The following is a 20,496-nucleotide window of genomic DNA, read 5'->3' as shown; positions in this document are numbered from 1 at the left end:
TACTTTTGTAAAATAGTATGCCTGGACAAATACACTGTATTCAAAATACTTATATATAAATAAAAAAACTTGACTTAAAAAAAAAGAATTATGTCAGTTTATATTTTGAATTTGAAAACTGACACAAGAATGCTATAATTGATCAGTGCTCATAGTTATCTTTTCAGCCATTAGAAGTTAGAGCTTTTGGAGCTAAGTGTTTATTAGTCCTTCAACTCATTTTTCTTTCCTCTCCCCCACCCCCTTTAATTCAATCATGTCCAATTCTGTGGGACTGCCTGGACCATTCCCTACAGTTTTGTTGGCAATGGGTTTTTTTAGAAATTGTTTTGCCATTGCCTTCTTCGTAGGATTGAGAGAAAGTGACTACACATAGTTCTTGACAACCCTTCAAAATTAGGAAGATACTGAGAATAGTGACATAGGACTATCCCCATGTCCCCATGGTCATGTATTCAAAATTCAGGTCCTTGGCAACTGGCACATCTAATTCCAGCCTAACCACAATTTTCACTTGTGTTGTATCTTCCCCCCCCACATAGATTCTCAAATCTTAAGCAAAGGATTTGCATATAGTCTCCTTTAATTCCTGGTTTGGGAAATGCTAACTCTTTTACTTTCCTTGGATGTGAATCTACCATTTCTCTTTTTTATATATATAAAGTTGTATTAAGGTTTATTATAGCATAAAATACAATGTAAATAAAAGATTAAAGGGAGGGGGGGTGCAGGATGGAAAAGAAAAAAGTAATTGGCTTTTGATTTTTTCCAACAGAGTAAAATACTAATACAATTATGACCTCAAAATTTTACCTATACAAGCCAGTTCTACAACTACACAGGTTATTAAATCTTCAAATAATTTCTAGATTTCCTTTCTTTCTATTTCAAGCCTTAAAACCACAACCATATCCCAATAGAAACAAGACTGAATAAAATCCTTGTTTAAAAGACTTTATTTTGCCATCTTAACCAAATCCATTTAATTTTTCTGTCTGTTGTGGAAAGTGATATATATATATATATTCATTTATGTTTACTAATATTTCTAAAATATTCTTTAAATATTTATAAACCTTTTAAAGTCTTTAATCTTAAAGAGAAAATCCTTTTTATTCCTTTAAGACTATAAGTATTTCTTTATATATCTTATATTTATATTTAGTTACAAATATAAACATTTAGTTATATTATTAGATATATTTATAACAAAAAACAATTTTTATGTACTTTTGTGAAGAAGATATGAGGGGAACGGTTTGTAGTCTCTGTCTGGCATAACTGCCTCCTATATTGCTTCATCATATTCTGTTCTTTACCTTCCTTTTGTAATCAAATAATCTATATAAATAAAATTGTAATGTTTGTTTGTTCAAAATCTCAAATCTCCGAAAGTTCTTCACTGATTGCTTTGAAATTTTGACACAACGCTGCATTCGATTAGGCGCATGTTTTAAATATGTATATTATATAGATGTCATACCTGTGACAGGTAAAAACGTGCTTTTTTGTAAAAACATGCTTTTTTGAAAACCATCGCCATCTGCTGGACGTAAAAGCAACACACGCTATACCATAGCGTTCATTTCTTGAGTATAGTATATTCGGAATAGTTTGGCCTCTCTCCAGCTTCATCCCAACAGTCCCTTTATATGTGTGGCTGGGCTGCGGCTGCACCCTTTCCCTTTTCCGCCCCTCCTCCGATGAGCTTCGCCATTTCCACCAAGGGGAACCGAAGCCTTTTGGCCTCCCCTCCCCTCTCTCTCCACCCCTCCCCTCCCGCCAGGCCTTTGCTGTCTGCGGCGGGCCTGCCCCATCCCTCGGCCTCCTCCCACCCTTAAGCCAACCTCCTGCCGCCCAGCCCAGTGGAGCTCCAGAGGAGGTGGAGGCGGAGCGTCTCCTCAGCCTGGCCAGCTGCGTGTGCTCTCCACCCCCCTTACAGGGAGCCAGCTACGGCCTTGCCAAGGTGGCTCTGACGGGGTGGTGGCGGTGTCAGCCTGAGGTGCAGCGGGGCTGGGGCGGCTGCTGGGTGCCCCATGAGGCAGCGACTGCAACGGCAATGGCGTCTCTGGATGGGGCCGTGGCCAGCGGGGGCTACCTGGCGTCCGCATCGCCAGGGGCAGCTCCTTCCTCCTCCTCCTCCTGCTCCTGAGGGGACGCCGGCCGCCTCCTCTTGCCACCACTACTGAGGGAAGCCGGGTCGGGGGCAGCGGCGTCTGCCTCCTCCTCCTCCTCTCCTCCTCAGCTCGGCCAGGCCGGGGCCTGTGGGAGCGTCCTCCGTGGTGGCTCTTGCAGGGGTCACCATGGCTCACTTCCATGCGGGGGCCTCCTCTGCCGGGAGACTTGCGCTTTCTCTTTTCCATTTAATCAGACTGGGCCGGCTGGGTACAGCTAGTAGTTTTATAAAAGGAAGCTTTTTGCTGATCAAGTGGTATCTCTCAGCCAATTAATTAAGATTGGGAGATTTCAGCCTACCCAACAAGAAGTCCAAAAATGCAAATTATAACTCCCAATGTCAAATGAAGGTGGCAAATTCATGAAAATGATGAAATAAGACCAACATTATTAATGCCTTATGTTTCTCCAAGAAAAAGGTACTTCCTTATTTTAGCTCACCTCTGGCAACCCCCCTCCCTGCCTTTCAACAATAATGATGTCCCCCAAATGGCTAGATCTTTAAAAAGGAGTAACAGGCTGTTTCTGAAAAAAATCCTCTTTTAGTTGAATAATAATGAAGTGTTTAAGAAATGAAAGGCATGACTCCTTGCCTGTTTGAAAAACAAATACCAAAACAGTTGCTTTTTCATCAACAAAGTGATTTTGGTCACCACGTTTTAGCTTATGGATTTCTCACTTGGCTACTTTGGTGTGCTGCTCCAGTTTCTTTTCAAATTGCTGCTGTATGGGGTGATTCTGGAACTTTATTTAACTCAGAATATGAGTTAACTCAGACAGAGTCATATAAACATAGGGAACTCAGTTCCCTTGTTTGTAAATTGAAAAAGCTTTAGTCCAGAAAGAGTATTCCAGACTGGTCAGTCAAACATCTTCACTGGAAGTCTAAATATACCCTTTCTATAACTCCAGATGCTCCTAGATAGAAAGTCCCAGAATTCCCAGCCAGCACTTGCTTGGCTTCTTTACCCCCACAGTACATTAATGTCATTAGCTCCCCTATAACGTTTCCACTGAGCAACTTTTTACACCTCTTTTTTTGGTCTAAAATACTTGTTTCTTCACTTTATTGAAGTATATGTACCATTCTGAAAATTTTACTTCTCTGTCAATCAAATGCATATATGCATTTTTATAAAAACATATGAACAAGAATAGGTGGTTTAAAAAAAGCTGATCGCTTAAAGCAATGTTTCTCCATCCTGACAACTTTAATATACCTGAATTCCAACTCCCAGAATTCCCCAACCAATATGATGGAGGATGTCAAGGTTGAGAAACATTAGTTTAAAGAGGTAATGTATTAATATTTGGATTCTCAAGACTGAATTCATAGACATAGGAGTTTTTACAGAAAATAATTGGCAATTCTGTGGATATATATTGTTGAGATACATATTAGGTAAACATTTATGATAATCTTGGATTAGAGAATATTTTACTGAAACACTAAGTTGAAGGCTCGTTGCAAAATTCAGTAATATGATATTAAGCATGCATGAGAATAAAAGGAATGCTTATTAAATGGTTTAACAGGGAACAGAGAGTAAGATGTATGAAGACAGTTTTTTGTTTATGTGTTAATGGTAAATGCAAAAGAATGCTTGTGAAGATACTCAGTATATGTTTGTTTGCCACTACACGTATGAAGGTACGTTTGTACCTCATTTAGCTTATTATTTCTTATTCCTTTTCTGTGCTTTGCATGTATGTATTGTTCAACATGTATTTAAGCATTGAGTCAGAATGACATTCTGAAAATTGTTTGATTGACCATCAGCATTAATCTGATGGTTTGCTAATGGGCAGTTGAGTTTTCTTGTATATAAGGAAATACATTATGTAAAACGTATTGTATACAGATATTCTGTGCGCAGTTATGTACATTGATTTGGTTTGTTCTCTCAGGTTATACACTTCTCCATAGTGCTGCAGCCTGGGGTCAGCTAAACACACTGAGAACTCTGGTAGAGCTGGAAGCTGATATTTATGCAACTACATTCCGGGGTGAAAATGCTAGAGAAATTGCAGATCGATATAAGCAAACAGAGTGTGCTGAATTCTTGGATTGGGCAGGTAATATTAATAATTGTTAAGCTTCTTTGAGTTGTGGATTTAGCTTTACAGTACTCAGATCAGCTGAATTCTGAATAAGTACAAATACCAAATATTTGTAATATATCAACTATATAATAACAAAAAGTTATTTTCATGGAGCACTTTATGGAGAAGCTGTTTTCTATCTAGTATGTTGTTTTAAAAAGACAGTTTCCCAAAATAGTTAATTTGTGCTGCAAGACATTAATGATAGGTCAATTCACATGAGGCTATTTTAAAAAACAGAAAAAGTATATTAGGACATTGCATTTAGGTAGAAAGACTAAATACCTCACCTAGCTATATACTACAAATGAAAAGCTGTATACCGATAGTTTGCTAGATCACATAGAGCCGAGTATATCAATCTATTTAAATTTCACAGGAGAGAGAAAGAAAGGAAAAGCAGAAACTGGAAGCATCCTTTACAATACATGCAAAATAAAGTAAAAGAAGAAAAGTAAAAGCTCTTAGCATAAGGAATCCCTATACTATCTTTCACTACAGGTAGTCCTGGACTTACAACCCTTTGTTTAGTGACCATTCAAAGTTACAACAGCACTGAAAAAAGTGACATAACCAGTTTTCACATTTATGACCATTGCAGCATCTCTGGACATGTGATCTAAATTTGGTCACCAGCATGTAATTATGACAGTTGCACTGACCCAGAGTCATGTGACCCAGTCATGTGAATTATGACAGTTGCACTGACCCAGAGTCATGTGATCACCATTGGTTACCTTCCCAGGCAGCTTCCAACAAGCAAAGTCAATGGGAGAGGCCAGATTCATTTAATAAACCCCATCATTCCCTTAACAGCTGCTGGGATTCCCTTAAAAAGGGTCATAAAATGGGGCAAAATTCACTTAACAACTGCCTTGCTTAACAATGGAAATTTTGGGCTCAATTGTAATTGTAATAAACTTTATTACAGTTACAGACCAGCAATAGACAAAATTATCACTGTTTACAATAGTGTTAAAAGATACTACTACTATTACTACTACTACTACTACTACTACTACTACTACTACTACTACTACTAATTAGTAGTAATTAGTAACGTCCATAATTAAAAAATACAGAGTATCAAACAGTATAGCTCTTACCCTTGGTTACATGATGGGAGAACGTGTAAGTATGTGTGTAAATACAGATTCTCTAAAAATTGTTAGAGATATCTACAAGAAATTGGTGCAGTAAACATCTTTAATTCTGTAATCGGATTTTCCTTGTGGTTGTTGCAGCTGCACAGAATTTTGCTACTGCATGTTGATAGCCAGGTTTGAGTCCCAGAGGAGGTAGTCTACATAAAAATTGTCTGCCCTCCCTGGTAATCTCTCTAATAAGGGGAGAATCTGCATTGATCTAAAAACTTTGTATAACTCACAGTAATAAAAAAGTGGGATATCTTCGACTTCTTCTTTACCACATATAGTACATAATTGTTCCACTATTGGGGTCTTGTTATGCCTGCCTTGGACAAGTGCTGAGGATGTTAAATCTGGCTCCAAAGAATGTGATTCTATGTTTCGGGAAGATCAGGTCCTCTAAATATCTTGATGATTCCCACACCCCCTTAATTCTGTTCCTACTATGGAGGGGCAACCTATTTATTTCTGAATGGAACTCCAGGTTCTATTTAATGACTACCATATTTTTCGGAGTATAAGACGCACCTTTTTCCCTCAAAAAAGGGGCTGAAAATCTGGGTGCGTCTTATACACTGAATACAGCATTTTTTGTCTCCCAAAACCCTCCCCCTCCACCAAAATGGCCATGCATAGCTTTTAGGAGGCTTTCACAGAGCTCCTGGGGGCTGGGGAGGGCAGAAATGACCCAAAAATGAGCTGTTTTTTGCTCAATTTTGCCCCCCCCCACCTCCCAGGAGCACTCTACAAGCCTCCTAAAGGCTATTAATGCCCTTTTTTTGGAGAAAAAATGGGCCCGTTTTCACGAAAAACGGGCCGTTTTGGGGAGGTTTGTAGAGTGCAAAAACTTTTTTAAAAAAATTTGCCTCTTCAAAACTTTGGTGTGTCTTATACTACGTTGCATCTTATATTCCAAAAATACTTGCTTAGCTTGGTCAAATCTTAGAGATATTAAAAATGCTGGGGAGAGCCCATAAGAACTGAGTTTGTGGTCTATCAACTGTTTTCACGGGGAGGGGAAGTTATCTGTCAACATTAAGGAGTCAATCCCTCTGGGAAGAAATGAATTTTTAGCCAATAAAAAAATCATCATCTTACAGGCTCTTATCTGAATCTGAGGCACACCCGTCTCAATCCTTAAATGGGTGTTTGGTGTTCCTTTCGGCGTAGCTAAAACGGCTCGCAGGAATTTTGTTTTTATGATTTCTAGTGAGTCTTTCTTTACCAAGATTCCTGTTTGTGCCCCATAAAGAATTTGTGCAAATGTTTTGGCCTCAAAGAGTTTTAAGGCAGCAGGGACTATTGTCCTCTGCGCATGAAAAATAAATATTTAATTGCATTTGAAGACCTGAGGGCTGATTGCAATATATAATCCAGGTGAGTCTTCCATATACCTTGTGAGTGGAAAACCACCCCAAGTATTTAAACATCTTAACCTGTTCTAAATTATGTCCTTCTATTTTCCAGGAGTATTGAATATGTCTTTTAGCGAAAACTAAAAATGTCAATTTGTCAAAATTAAAGATCAACTTATTCTGTCTGCAGTATCCTAATGTTGCTGTGATTGCTCTCTTCAGTCAAATGGGCATTTGTGAGATAATAGCAGTGTCGTCGGCATATAAGAGTATCGGGATTTTATGTGGTGTCAAGTTAGGAGAGTGTAGGTCAGGGTTCTGTAAAAGATCGATCAAGTGATTAATGTAAAAGTTAAAGAGGGAGGGGGATATAATACAACCCTGCCGTACTCCTTTTTGTACCCTTATTAGACCAGAGAGTCCCTCGAGGGTTATAGCTCACTTTCAAGGTGGAATTAGCATACAATTTTTGTATGAGGTAGAGGAGGTGTTTATCAATAGTAGTAATTTCTCCCAGAGGGTATTTCTGGATATTTTAAAGTCCTGCTTAAAATCAAGAAAGGCCACAAAAAGAGAGGATTTTTTTTTATATGTGTATTTTTGGATCAGATGGTGCAATACCAAGATATGATCCACTGATCTTTCTTCTCTAAATCCAGCTTGTTCATATTTGATTAGCCCCCCTGAAATTAGCCAATCCTGAAGTTTATACTTTAGGTGTTTGGCATACAATTTATTAACAACACTCAGAAGACTAATGGGCCTATAATTGCCTGGGTCATTTTCCAGGGCGCTGCTCTAGAGAGTCCAAGGAAGGTTAAATACAGCCAATCTGCCCAGAACTGAATTGAAACTTTAAGCCACGCCTCTGGTGCCGATTATCTCCAGTTTTTTTCAATTCAGCTAGCCCAGTGGACGCGCTTAGAGTTTCTCCAATTCTGAGATAAATTCCTTGGACTCTCAAGAGTTCTTTTAATAAGGAAAATAAGGTAATAAGGAAAGTAATCACGCAGAGCAGGCTGGTGAGTGAAAAATATTGTTTTTAATTGGCGTTCTCACCCTTGGCTCTCCTGGTGTCCAGGGCTTCGCTCAGGCTCCTCGAGGCCACAGGCAGCTGTTGAGGAAAGTACGTGGGTCGGAGTGCCGACGCCAGCGCTGTTGGGGCACCCCTACTGGGGGCCATTTCCCGCTGGGAGCCTGCTATTGCCATTTGTGCTTCTTGCAAGTCAGATTGCAGCACGAGCTTCCAGGGCAGCCATTTTGGCCATTAGGGCTTTAGAATTTGGCGGGCAAAGCAGCAGTGAGTTCCGGCCGCCATTTTGGATTGCGCAACTTTCAGTTTCGTCGAGTAAAAAAGTTTTGCCGCAGCTGCCTTAAGCCTGGCTCTTTGCAGGAGCCGCTTCGATTCAGACTTGACCGGTGTGACCGGCGACCTGGGCCCCAATCCAATCGTTTAATAATGGTGTGGGATTGTGGCCTGCTGGGTCACCCCCTTAGATCTCCTGCAGGCGCTGGGAGCGAATTCTGCTCGAGCGAAAAGCTCCAGTGATTGAATCAGGCCTTGCAGTTTTTGTCTCCTCAGGAGCATCGTGCTACGGTGGGCTTTGTGGAGGTGGTGAGTGGTGGTCTTCCCATCCCCTGCTATCCTGTTCAGAGATTATTACCATGGCAGATCAGGCCCCTGAAACTTCTGAGGGTGTCTCTTCCAGAGCCCTTGTAAGACAGGCCGGGAAAGCTGCCAGGGAGGCCATTAGAGGGAGTAAGCCTTACTCCAGGCATGGTCCCAAACAAGGCTCAGACCTAGACAAGGATGCCTTAAGACGCCAGAAGGCCTTAGAAAAGCAGTTCTCCAAGGCCCAACAGCAGGCCCATACTTACCTTTCGGTGTCTCCTGGGGAGCCCTCCAGGAACTTCCTCCAGCCCAGGGAGGGCCCATTTCTGATAGTGAGGAGGAAGGCCAGGAATTCTCCCCCATGGCTTCATTTGCCATGGCTACTTCTCCAGGCCCCTCAATGGCTGACCAGGCCGATCTCTTTGCCTGTCCCTCAGATATGGAAGAGGGACCAGCTCCAATGGGACCCTTGGCCCCTCAGCAGCCGATCCCAGGGCCCGCTCAAGGGGTTCGCCCCATTGAGGACCAGGGGCCTAACTTATCTAGTGAAATGCAGGATATTATTAACAGGGCCATTTCCCAGGGCATTGAGGCAGGCATGCAAAGGAGAGGCAAGCGCACTCGCAAGACCCACCATTTGCAGCCCCAGGAGGATCCCAGGGAGATGACTCCTAGTCTTCCACCCCCGTCCCTGCATTCTTCGGTGGCTACCGATGATTCAGACTGGGAGGAGGAGGAGGATATCCTTCCTAGGCAGGAAGCTGAATTCTCTGGGGATGAGTCAGGCCCATCCAAAAAACCGGCCTTTTCAGGCCTATTTAAATTGGACAACTTTAAAACTATTCTAGACAAGGCAAAAATCTCAACGCGTCTGGGGTCAACTCCCCCAGTCCAAGAGGCCGTAGATCCTGAGGACCTATCTGGGGATCTTTTTGAAGAACCTATTTCGGTCCAGGAAATTGTTCCCGTGCCCAAGATGTTCCTCAATTTAGTACAGAGGCAGTGGGCGCAGCCGGCCACCATGGCTACCCCCAGCAGCAATGACAAAAGGCTGTACACGGTGGATGCCAGCCTGGAGGATCTGCTCAAGCTACCTCCAATTGATCCCCCTGTAGCGGCTCTCACTTCCTCCTCTGTTCTCCCTCCTGACCTGTTGGAGGGGCTCAAGGCTCACTAGGCAGCAACGTGGGCTATTAAGTCATCCGCTTCTGCCTCCTTTTTCTCCAGGGCAGCTCTCCTGTGGCTAAGGCAGCTGTTGAGAAAGATACCTGCCAAGGACGTTAAAGTGAGGCAGGATATCAATAAGATCATGGCAGCCACAGAGTACACCGCTGATGCCACTCTGAGTGCTGCTAAATTTGCCTCACGCGCCCTGGCATCTAATGTGACTTCCAGACGTCTTCTGTGGCTTAGACATTGGAACGTGGACATGCGCTCCAAATGGAAGCTTGTTACTGCCCCCTTTAAAGGGGAAAAGCTGTTTGGAGAGGTCCTTGATCCAGTCCTTGTGGAAAACAAGGACAAAAAGAAGGTGATGCCGTCAGTCGCTAAAAAGCCTGATCGTAAGGGATCCAGCTCCTATAGGAGGCAGCCCTTTCGGAGCAATGAGCCCTCCACTAGCTCCGCCCCCTATTATTGGGCGTATTCCCAGCAGGGCGAGCGGTCCCAGGACCGTCAGTCCTTTCGCGACAGAGGTCGCCAGCAGCATTACTCCAAGCGGCCATTTTGGGGAGGCTCCGGCTCACGGCCTTTTAGGAGATATAAATGACCATCAAAGGTCAGCTCCCATAGGAGGGCGGCTACAGTTGTTTCACGCCAAATGGGAGCAGACCACGTCGGACCAGTGGGTTCTTCAAATGGTCCGCATGGGTCTCACTATGGAGTTCTGGTCCCCTCCTCCCCGCCACTTCATCAGGTGTCCAGTTCCCTTGGGAATAGTCAAAAGATCCCTCATGGAACAGGAGATAAGGCACCTCAGAGAAATCAGGGCCATAGAGCCTGTTCCAGCAGGCCAGGAGGGAACAGGATATTACTCCATCCTATTTCTGGTTCCCAAAAACTACGGAGGGTGGAGGGGCATATTAGATCTAAAAAAGTTCAATTACCACGTGACATATCGCAGGTTCAAAATGCAGTCCCTCCAGTCCATCTTGGGGTGCATCAGACCAGGCGATATACTAACGTCCATAGACCTCAAGGAGGCCTACCTCCACGTCCCTATCCGCAAAGCCCACCGCAAGTTCCTGAGGTTCACGTACGCGGGCCGCCACTACCAGTATCGGGCCTTGCCGTTCGGCCTGTCATCGGCACCCAGGACATTTACAAAGGTTCTCGCAGCCGTGGCAGCCTTCCTCTGGTCACATCCGGTCAGACTGCACTGTTATCTGTACGATGTTCTCATTCTGTCATCGTTGCATCAACAAGCAGCCAGAGACCTGGAGCACACCATTCAGGTGCTCCAAGACCACGGATTCTCCATCAACCTGGAGAAAAGTCATCTTGTTCCAACGACCAGGCTGCAACATCTAGGAGCCGTCATAGACACCGTCTCGTGCACAGTATCCCTGTCCCCGGAAAGGGTGGCCAGTCTCCGGGAAAAGGTCATTCAGGTGCAGCAGTCACGCCTGGTCAAGGTGGTCCAGCTCTCACAGCTCCTAGGCAAGATGATTTCGTGCCTGTCCATCGTGCCTTGGGCAAGACTTCACTCCCGCCCGCTTCAGTGGCTCCTGCTTCCATATCAAAGAACAAACGAAAGCAGCTCAACAAGACTGATTCCAGTTCCAGCAAAGGTACGTCGCTCTCTAAAGTGGTGGTTGTCTCCGGCCCTGTTAAAGGGGTCGCCATTCAAGGAGCCAGTCAGGCTCACCATCACAACGGATGCCAGCCTGTTCGGCTGGGGGGCCCATTGCCGCAACCAGCTTGCACAGGGCAGGTGGTCCCCCTCCGAGGCCGCTCACAGCATCAACTGGCTGGAGCTGAGGGCGGTCAGGTTGGCACTCAGGCAGTTCCAGAGCACCATTCAAGGTCAGCACGTGCGCATTCTGACAGACAATGTAGCCACCAAAGCACACATCAATCGCCAGGGAGGCACGCACTCCAGATCCCTGATGGAGGCGGAGCTCTTGGGTCGATGGGCGGAGAGATACCTTCTCTCTCTTCAGGCGGAACACATCTTGGGCACGAGCAACACCCAGGCGGATTGGCTGAGCAGGTCCACAGTCGACCACTCGGAGCGGCGTCTACACCCGCTACTGTTCCAGCAGCTGTCCCAGAGGTTCGCCCTTCCGCTGGTGGACCTGTTCGCCAACGCGGCCAACACGCACCTCCCACGGTTTTTTACAAGGTTCCACGACCTGAGGGCCGAAGGAGTCAACGCGTTGCACAGCCCGTGGCCGAAAGGTCTGCTTTACGCCTTCCCCCCGCTACCTCTTCTTCCCAGAGTCATCCGGAAGATCCTGTCAGAGGAGGCGGAGGTGCTGCTGGTGGCACCGTTCTGGCCCAGGAGAACCTGGTTTGCGGATCTGGTGAGTCTCTCGGTCGCACCACCGTGGCAGATTCCTCCACAGGATGTCTCTCTCAGCCAGGGGGTACTTCAAAATCTAGAGCCCCAGTGGCTGCAGCTGGCCGTCTGGCACTTGAGAGGGATCTCCTGAGCAGAGGCAGTTTGTCGGACAAGGTGATTGGCACCATTCAAGCGTCCAGACGGCTGTCTACGACATGCATCTACGACGCCACCTGGAATACCTTCGCCAGATGATGCACTACTCGTGGTACGTCTGCATCTTCCGCTTCAGTTCCTGTCATCCTGGACTTCCTGCAGGAAGGTTTGGACAAGGGTCTGCCGCCTAACACTCTGAGGCATCAGGTGGCAGCTCTGTCAACCATCCTTTCAGTTGGGGGCTACTCCTCTCTTGGCCGGAATCTGACCATCCACAGTTTTCTCAGGGGGGCAACCAACCTGAGACCCCCAGTGGTCCACAGATATCCGTCTTGGGACCTCAACGTAGTGCTGAGGTCTCTCATCGGTCCCCCGTTTGAGCCACTTAAAACGGCCAGTCTCAAACACCTCACATTCAAGACAGTCTTTCTGGTCGCTATCACTTCAGCTAGACGCATATCGGAGCTGGCTGCCTTGTCAGTCAGGGAGGACTTCTGTCTCATTCAACAGGACAGAGTGATCCTCAGGTCCTTCCTTTATCCCGAAGATCAATTCCTGGTTCCATCGGGCACAGGAGGTAGTCCTTCCGGATTTTTGCCCGCACCCTCGTCATCCGAGGGAGAAACGCTGGCACATGCTGGATGTGGGCAGGACTATTCGCAGATACATCAAACACATGGCCAGTTTTCGGAGATCCGAATCTCTGTTCATATCCTTTCAGCCGGCTTCTCAAGGCAAGAAGGTGTCTTCGTCTACCATTGGCGGATGGCTGTGAGCCTGTATTGCCCTTGCTCATGTTTTACAGTCCGTTCCTGTGCCTCGCAATATCACGGCACATTCAACTAGGAGCGCCACCACCACAGCTGCCTGGGCTACACAGGCACCGATTGAGGAAATTTGCAAGGTGGCCACCTGGACTTCACTGTCCGCATTTGTCCGAAATTACAAGCTGGACAGTTTTGCATCAGCGGAGGGGGCTTTTGGGAGGCGTGTTCTTCAGGGCATCCATACCAGCGGAGAGACCCTGATGGCTGAGCCTTCCCGCCCTAGTGACAGTTAGCTTGGGCATGTCCCTTCCTTGGACTCTCCAGAGCAGCGCCCTGGAAAATGACCATTGTCTTACCTGAAGGGTCGTTTTCAGGGCGCTGTTTATTTATTTATTTATTTATTCTTCGCATTTCTAAACCGCCCCCTCTCCCAAAAAGGGACTCGGGGCGGTGTACATAACACATAACAGGTAATAAGTACAATATAAATATAAATATACATATACACATGGAGGAGGTTAAAAAATTAAATGAACTGTATAGAAGAATAAAATATGGCTCTAAAAGCCCTAAAATCAATTAAATTTAAAATACTACCCTTAAAATAACCAGTTGAGAGAATACTTCCAGGAGGTAGAAGTTGTAACAATTATAATTATGCCAGGCCAGCTAATCGAAACAGGTGAGTCTTCAATTTTTGTCGGAAGGAGCGGAAGTCCGTGGTGGTTCTAATGTCGGGGGGGAGGTCATTCCAGAGGGTTGGGCCCATCACAGAGAAGGCCCTATTCCTTGGCGCCGCCCGCTGGCATTGCCTGGTGGACGGCACCTGGAGAAGGCCCTCCCTGTGAGAGCGGATTGGCCGCAGGGATGTATGTGGGAGGATGCGATCCCGCAAGTAACTAGGTCCTGTGCCATGGAGCGCTTTAAAGATAGTAATCAGAACCTTGAAACGCACCCGAAAAACCACAGGCAGCCAGTGCAGCTAGCGCAGGAGTGGTGTTATGTGGGAGTATCTAGAACTTCCCATGACAACCCGCGCGGCCGCGTTCTGGACTAGCTGCAGTCTCCGGGCGTGTCCCAAGGGAAGCCCCATGTAGAGAGCATTACAGTAGTCTAGGCGAGACGTCACCAGCGCATGAGTGACTGTGCGTAGGGCATCCCGGTCCAGTAGGGGGCGCAATTGGCGCACCAGGCGAACCTGGTGGAACGCCCCCCTTGCCACGGCTGCCACATGGTCATCCATTGACAGCTGGGCATCTAGGAGGATGCCCAAATTGCGCGCCCGTTCCACAGGGGGCAATTGCTCATCCCCTATGGCCAGCGATGGGGTCAGCTGGCTGAACCGAGGTGCCGGTAGCCACAGCCACTCAGTCTTGGAGGGGTTGAGTTTGAGTCTGTTGTCCCCCATCCAGACCCCGACGGCTTCCAAACACCGGGACATCACTTTCGACAGCCTCGTTGGGGTGGTTTGGGGTTGAAATGTACAGCTGGGTATCATCAGCGTACAGATGATATTCAACCCCAAAACCACGGATGATCTCGCCCAGTGGCTTCACATATGCATTGAACAGAAGGGGCGAGAGGACCGACCCCTGCGGCACCCCACAACAGAGTGGCCTCAGGGTCGATCTCTGCCCCCCTGTCAACACATATTGCATCCGGCCGGAGAGGTAAGAGCCGAACCACCGTAGAACGGTGCCTCCAACTCCCATCCCCTCCAGCCGGTGCAGTAGGATACCATGGTCGATGGTATCAAAAGCCGCTGAGAGATCTAATAGGACCAGGATAGAGGAACAACCTCTATCTCTGGCCCTCCAGAGATCATCAACCAACGCAACCAAGGCTGTCTCTGTGCTGTGCCCGGGTCGGAAGCCGGACTGGCGTGGGTCTAGATAGTCGGATTCATCAAGGTGACGCGGAAACTGCTGCGCCACCACATTCTCAACAACCTTCGCCAGAAAGGGAAGGTTGGAGACTGGACGATAATTAGCTAGCTCCATTGGGTCAAGTGAAGGCCTCTTGAGTAAGGGCCTCACCACCGCCTCTTTCAAGGCAGTTGGTAAGGATCCCTCACCCAACGAGGCATTCACCAGGCCCAGAAGCCAGCCTCGTGTCACCTCCCAGGATGCCAGTACCAGCCAGGAGGGACACGGGTCCAATGAACATGTGGTGGGTCGCAGCCGTCCACGCAACCTGTCTAAATCCTCGGGGGCAACAGAGTCAAACTCCTCCCAGAGTGGACTCACAAGACTCGCTGTTGACGGCCCGTCCAGACCGCTGGAGGGGGCCCATCCGCTTCGGATCTGAGCGACTTTATTCTGCAGATATTCTCCAAACTCCTCTGCTCTTCCCTGTAAGGGTGCCCCCCGCGTCTCTTGTACCAAGAGGGAGCGGGTCACCCTAAACAGGGCGGCAGGGCGGTTATCCGCAGACGCAATAAGAGCGGCACAATGTCTACGTTTGGCCGCTCTCAATGCCACAAGGTAGGTCCGTAAATAGCTCTTACCTGTGTTCGGTCAGACTCGGAGCGTGAGGACCTCCACCTGCTCTCTAGACGTATCCTATGGCGCTTCATCACCCTCAACTCCTCGGTATACCAAGGAGCCCGGGTGGGTCGCTGCCGTAGGAGAGGTCGCAAAGGCGCAACTTGGTCCAAGGCCCCAGCCGTCGCCCTATTCCAGGCGGCCACTAGGTCCTCCGACCGAGCGCGGGTCAGGGCTACAGGTAGTGGCCCAAGCTCCGTCTGGAACCTATCTGGTTCCATCAGGTGCTTGGGGCGGTACCAGTTTGGACAGACTGGCTCCGCCTCCTCACGGTGGGGGGTAGCGCCAGGGAAGTCTAGCCGGAGACAAGAGTGATCTGACCATGACAGGGGAGTAATGTCTAAGTCCCCTATTCCCAGATTACTCGTCCACTGCTCAGATACAAAAACAAGGTCCAGTGTGTGGCCACCTTCGTGTGTGGGGCCCTGAATTAGTTGGGTCAGGCCCATGGCTGTCATGGAAGCCATGAACTCCCGAGCCACCTCGGATGCTGCTCCCGTCGACGGCAGGTTGAAATCCCCCATAACCAAAAGTTTAGGGATCTCCACCGCCGTCTCCGAGATCAGCTCGAGAAGCTCGGGCAGGGCTGCTGACGTATAGCGAGGAGCCAAGTATACAATCAGCAGACCCCACTGCCTCCCTGGGCCCCATTTCACACCAAGTGACTCACAACCGGGTATCTGAGAAACAGTGAACTCTCTCAGCTGTAGACCTTCCCGTATAACCACCGCCACCCCTCCACCCTTACCCAGGGCCCGAGGCTGATGGAATGCATGGAAACCTGGTGGGCACATTTCCACGAGGGGTAAACCACCCTCGTGACCCAACCAGGTCTCCGTTATTCCTGCAAGGTCCAGCTCCCCCTCAGAGATCAACTCATTAATGAGGGGGGCCTTGTTGGTCACGGACCTTGCATTGCAAAGCATCGGCCGCAGGCCCTGTCTCTGTAGTTCCCGACCACCTAGGTTGCGGGGGTTGGTACAAATGACCGGGCGTAGCCAGCAGCCACGGTCTCCCAACCGACCTTGTGATCTTCTCTTGTCCTCGCATCCCCCCCTCCCCGCGACCGTTGTAATAAAACAACCCTCTACTGGAATAGCTTATTCCCTCTCCCCCCCACTCCGCTCACTTCCCTCCTGGACTCACCTGTTCGTGTGGCACTGGCTTCCCTCCTGGCCTGGTTATCCCCCCCCCTTCCCAGAACCCCCTAAAAACAATATAAAACATTTGGCTAAAAAGCCCCTCAGCTTCCTCTTCTTCCACCTCTCGGGGTTCACGCTGTGATGGAGAGTGCACCCCACCCTGGGGTCTTTCTTCCGCTGGGGACTGTGTGAAGTTCCAGTGTCTTGTTGTTCTGTTGTTGTTGTTTTGGACTATTTATTGACTTGTTACATGTTAGACTTCCAGTTGGATTCTCAGCGCGCAACAGTTCCACGTCTTCATTGAAAAAATCTGAAGATAATCGGCACCAGAGGCGTGGCTTAAAGTTTCAATTCAGTTCTGGGCAGATTGGCTGTATTTAACCTTCCTTGGACTCTCCATCGCAGCTCCCTGAAAACGACCCTTCAGGTAAGACAATGGTCATTTCTGTTGCCCTTTTTGTAGATTGGTATGATGATTGCTAATCCCCAATCTTTTGGCATACGGCCCGTTTTATCTATCTATATAAAGAGAGATGCTAATAGAGGTGCCCACCAACTGATGTTATTTTTAATTTATTTCTGGCAGAACACTGTCAGCCCCTGCCTGGTGCCTTATTAACCTTAAAGGATTCAATGAGCTGGGATACCTCTTCTGGTATGACAGGGGTCCAGTAAGGAGTTTGGTCCAAACTAATTTGGCTCTCATTGAATTCATAGTCTAGGTCTGTATATAGCTCTCTAAAATGTTCTTCCCAGGCATATGGTCTTAATTCTGATTGTCAGTTGTGGACTACCTATACAGCCAATAGGATGAGAAGGACAACAAGACAATGTGTGAGAATTGGATTGTCCAACAAGCACATTCTTTTCTTCTAGGCATCTAACATGCATTGAAACTAACAAACCAATGAAAAAGTTTTGTATTTCAAAGAAATAAGTAAAAGATCCTCTGCTTTTCGTCAGCAGTCTTACCTTTGAGGCCTCTGTAATCAAATGAAGCATATTTTTCCATACAACTGTGAAAAACTTTATGCTAAACTTCCTCTTACTATGTAGGAACTAAAAGTAATAATTTAGCATGCAAACTTTTTACCTAAATTTGTAATTCCACTTTAATTTTTGAATGAACATTCTTAATTTGTAATCAGGTAAGAGATCACTGGATTTTAAATAATCCTATGGCTTTTGTGCTGTTTTGCAGTCTTGTTGCTCCTTCATATTTATAATAGCTGGAGGTAATCAAAAGATTACATAGGTCAATGAACTCATTCTCTCAAGATGGTGGAGTCTGGTAACACCTTTTCAGCCTAACACATTTTATTAAAAAGTCTGAGCTATAGTTTGTGAAAACTTGTGCTTTTCAATAAAATTTGCTAGTTTGAAAAATCAAGATTCCTCCTAATTTTTCTCTAAAGTTGGTAATGCTATCTTTATGCATCAAACCGTAATGCGGTTTGTTTAGTTTTGATTCAGCATATAGTGTGAAACAAACCTTTAATAGTAAAATTAATACAAGAAGATATTATTTCTCCCCCACTAACTTTGATCTTGAATCCATTAGTCACTTCACAGCAGAACGATAATTCTGGCTTTCCAATTTTTGTTACAGTATTTTGAGTGTTATTGATACCATCATATTTATTAACCTGGATAATAATATAGTTCTTGACTTAGAACTGAAATTGTGCCTGGAATTACAGGCGTAAAGCACACCAATGATTAACTGGGTCATCACATGACTGTTCCAATTTTACAACATTTTTTGCAGCAGTTAAGCAAATTCAGTGTCATTAAGAAAAAAAACCATTGTCTACCATTGTCAGTGTTTTTTGCAGGAAACTAGAAATAAATGCTGATTTCTGGCAAAAGAAATTAGTAAATTATGATCACAGCACTGTTGAATATTGCAAATGGACATAAATGTGAGCTGGTTGCTGAGCAACCAAAAGATGATCATGTGACCAGGTGGGTTATATTTGGTTTTTTGGGGGGGAGGTTCCTGTCAGAACTAAGTGATCGGTTGTAAGTCAAGGACTTCCTGTAGTGAGTCATTTCTAATTCTTGATGATTTTGTCATTTTGTGAGAAGTGTCTGTACCTGAACAGTACTCAAAGAAAGGATCATTTCTTATCAATGTGTCTTCAGAGCCAGAAATGAAACTGATCACCATACAAGAGCACCAAAGCAAAGCAGGTAAAACTGTCTTGAGGATGATCAAATGAACAGGTTCAGAGAATAAAGAGTGAAACAAAGGGATCTTTTCCTTTCTTTTGATTTCTGGGCAACTTACATAAACTTGACTTTTAGCTACTGAATCGCTCAGCCATCTTCTTTTAGGATCACTTGCCTTTTGTCTGTTCTTTGCTTGCCTGTTTTCCCTGAGCAGAAATCTTATTAAGAGAAAGTTGGGAGGAAAGGATTTTTTCCATCTTTTTTTTCCCTGTCACATAGAATTACTATATCTGAAATCCAGCGAGATGAAGAATGCTGAACTGCTAAAATAGCTCTTTGCTTCCTGTGAAAAGGGAGCCTTTTATTAAAGTTCAGTCCCAGTTTTATACAACAAAGATAAGATCATATTGAAGACTCACTTCATTTATCTACCAAATACAGTCTTTAATTAGTGAGATTGTAGATGCAAATCACTTTGGTTTGACTTTAAAACAACATTTAATAGCCTCTTTGTGTCTTCTTCAGTACAATCCATAGCATCCTGCACAGAATCTAACTCGGCATACCAAGCAACCTATATTGGAGCTTTGTTACTTCTTTGCCATCTTATCGGATTAGGAGCAACATTCCAAATATTCAGTAAGAACTGAATATAGGAAGGAAGATTTTTTGGGGGGCGTATATATTAGATGGTGCCTGCAGTGGAGCTATGGTTGTGCAAACAAACTGGAAAAAGCTGTTCATCTTCATCATCTTCATCATAGTCATCATAGTCATCATATTTTCTCTTTTTGTTTAATTGACGGTACTTGATTTCTCTTTTGTGATGATAGGTGACGCGCTTCATGTATTTCATCATCTTGGAAGTGTTAGTCACTAATTTGTAGAGCATTTTGTTCATGTCGTGGCTATAATCATCATTCATTTCTGTGACAACTGATACTGCTGTTGTCGGGTTCTCTGACTGTCAAGTGAAAAAAATTGAAAGCATGTTAACGTTGTTTTAAACTTATACATGATAATATAGTGAGACATTAGCATTAAGGTAAAAAAATAAAAGTTTTTTATATTAGGAAAGTAATTCAGTGTACTCTGATATCTTTTATTGTTATACTGAGCATTAATTTTATAAGTTCAGAAATTTATTTCTCCATTTATTGATTTGCTTTGAAAATACAGGATTTTTAAAATTTTTAAAAATGTTAAATAGCAGATGGCTTTGAACAAGAGTTTGATATGTAGATAATAAGTGATGGAGGCTTTTCTTGTCATATAAATAAAAGTGCCAAGAAAGGTTCCTTATTCAATTTTGTAAGTATTGGAATTCAAGTTGTTGTCAAATGTGTAGGATCAAAGCTAGTAATAAGACTGTTAACCTTATACAGAGAGATCCATATTTTAAATTTTGGAAATCACTGTTTACTTTGGAATCTAGATAAGCAGACACCGATTATATCCAAAAATCCTATATTCAGACAGAGTTAAATACCTTTAGCCTTGCTTCAGCCACAAGGAGAAATTTATATAATTTACTATTATAATTACATTTGTTCTCTGCATGAAAATATTATTATTTAAAATTGTTTAGCATAAATCTGTACTCTAATATCTCTACATAATATTACATTCTGGTAGCAGACTTTCATTACTATATTCTGCTTGTTACTCCTTCCTTAGATATTATCTTTGCTTTGAATTTTTGCCTAATCACCAAGATTCCCTCTCTCCAATGTGTTTCTCATTGTCTTGAATTGTTTTGATTTTCTGACAAAATAATATCTGTTCCTTGTCTTTATTCTTTATTTTTTATTCTTGTTAGCT

The 20,496-nt window shown here is 45.1% G+C and overlaps 1 protein-coding gene across 3 annotated transcripts in view; it reads left to right on the top strand.

Moving 5' to 3' along the window:
- Positions 1–20,496, top strand: part of ANKRD45 (ankyrin repeat domain 45) — a 45,338-nt gene that overhangs the window by 3,085 nt on the left and 21,757 nt on the right. For all 3 annotated transcript variants that reach the window (XR_014174979.1, XM_081948250.1, XM_081948249.1), the window contains exon 3: positions 4,084–4,251. Coding sequence is in view for 2 of the 3 variants with exons in the window: in XM_081948250.1 (XP_081804376.1) it covers positions 4,084–4,251 (168 nt within the window). In the remaining variant the exon portion in view is untranslated. The remainder of the gene's footprint in view (positions 1–4,083; positions 4,252–20,496) is intronic.

This window comes from Natrix helvetica (assembly GCF_964273705.1).
Source record: "Natrix helvetica genome assembly, chromosome: 3".
Classification (NCBI taxonomy): Eukaryota; Metazoa; Chordata; class Lepidosauria; order Squamata; family Natricidae; genus Natrix; species Natrix helvetica.
The sequence above is the reverse complement of the archived record's forward strand: the minus strand, read 5'-3'. Positions and strand labels throughout refer to the sequence as shown.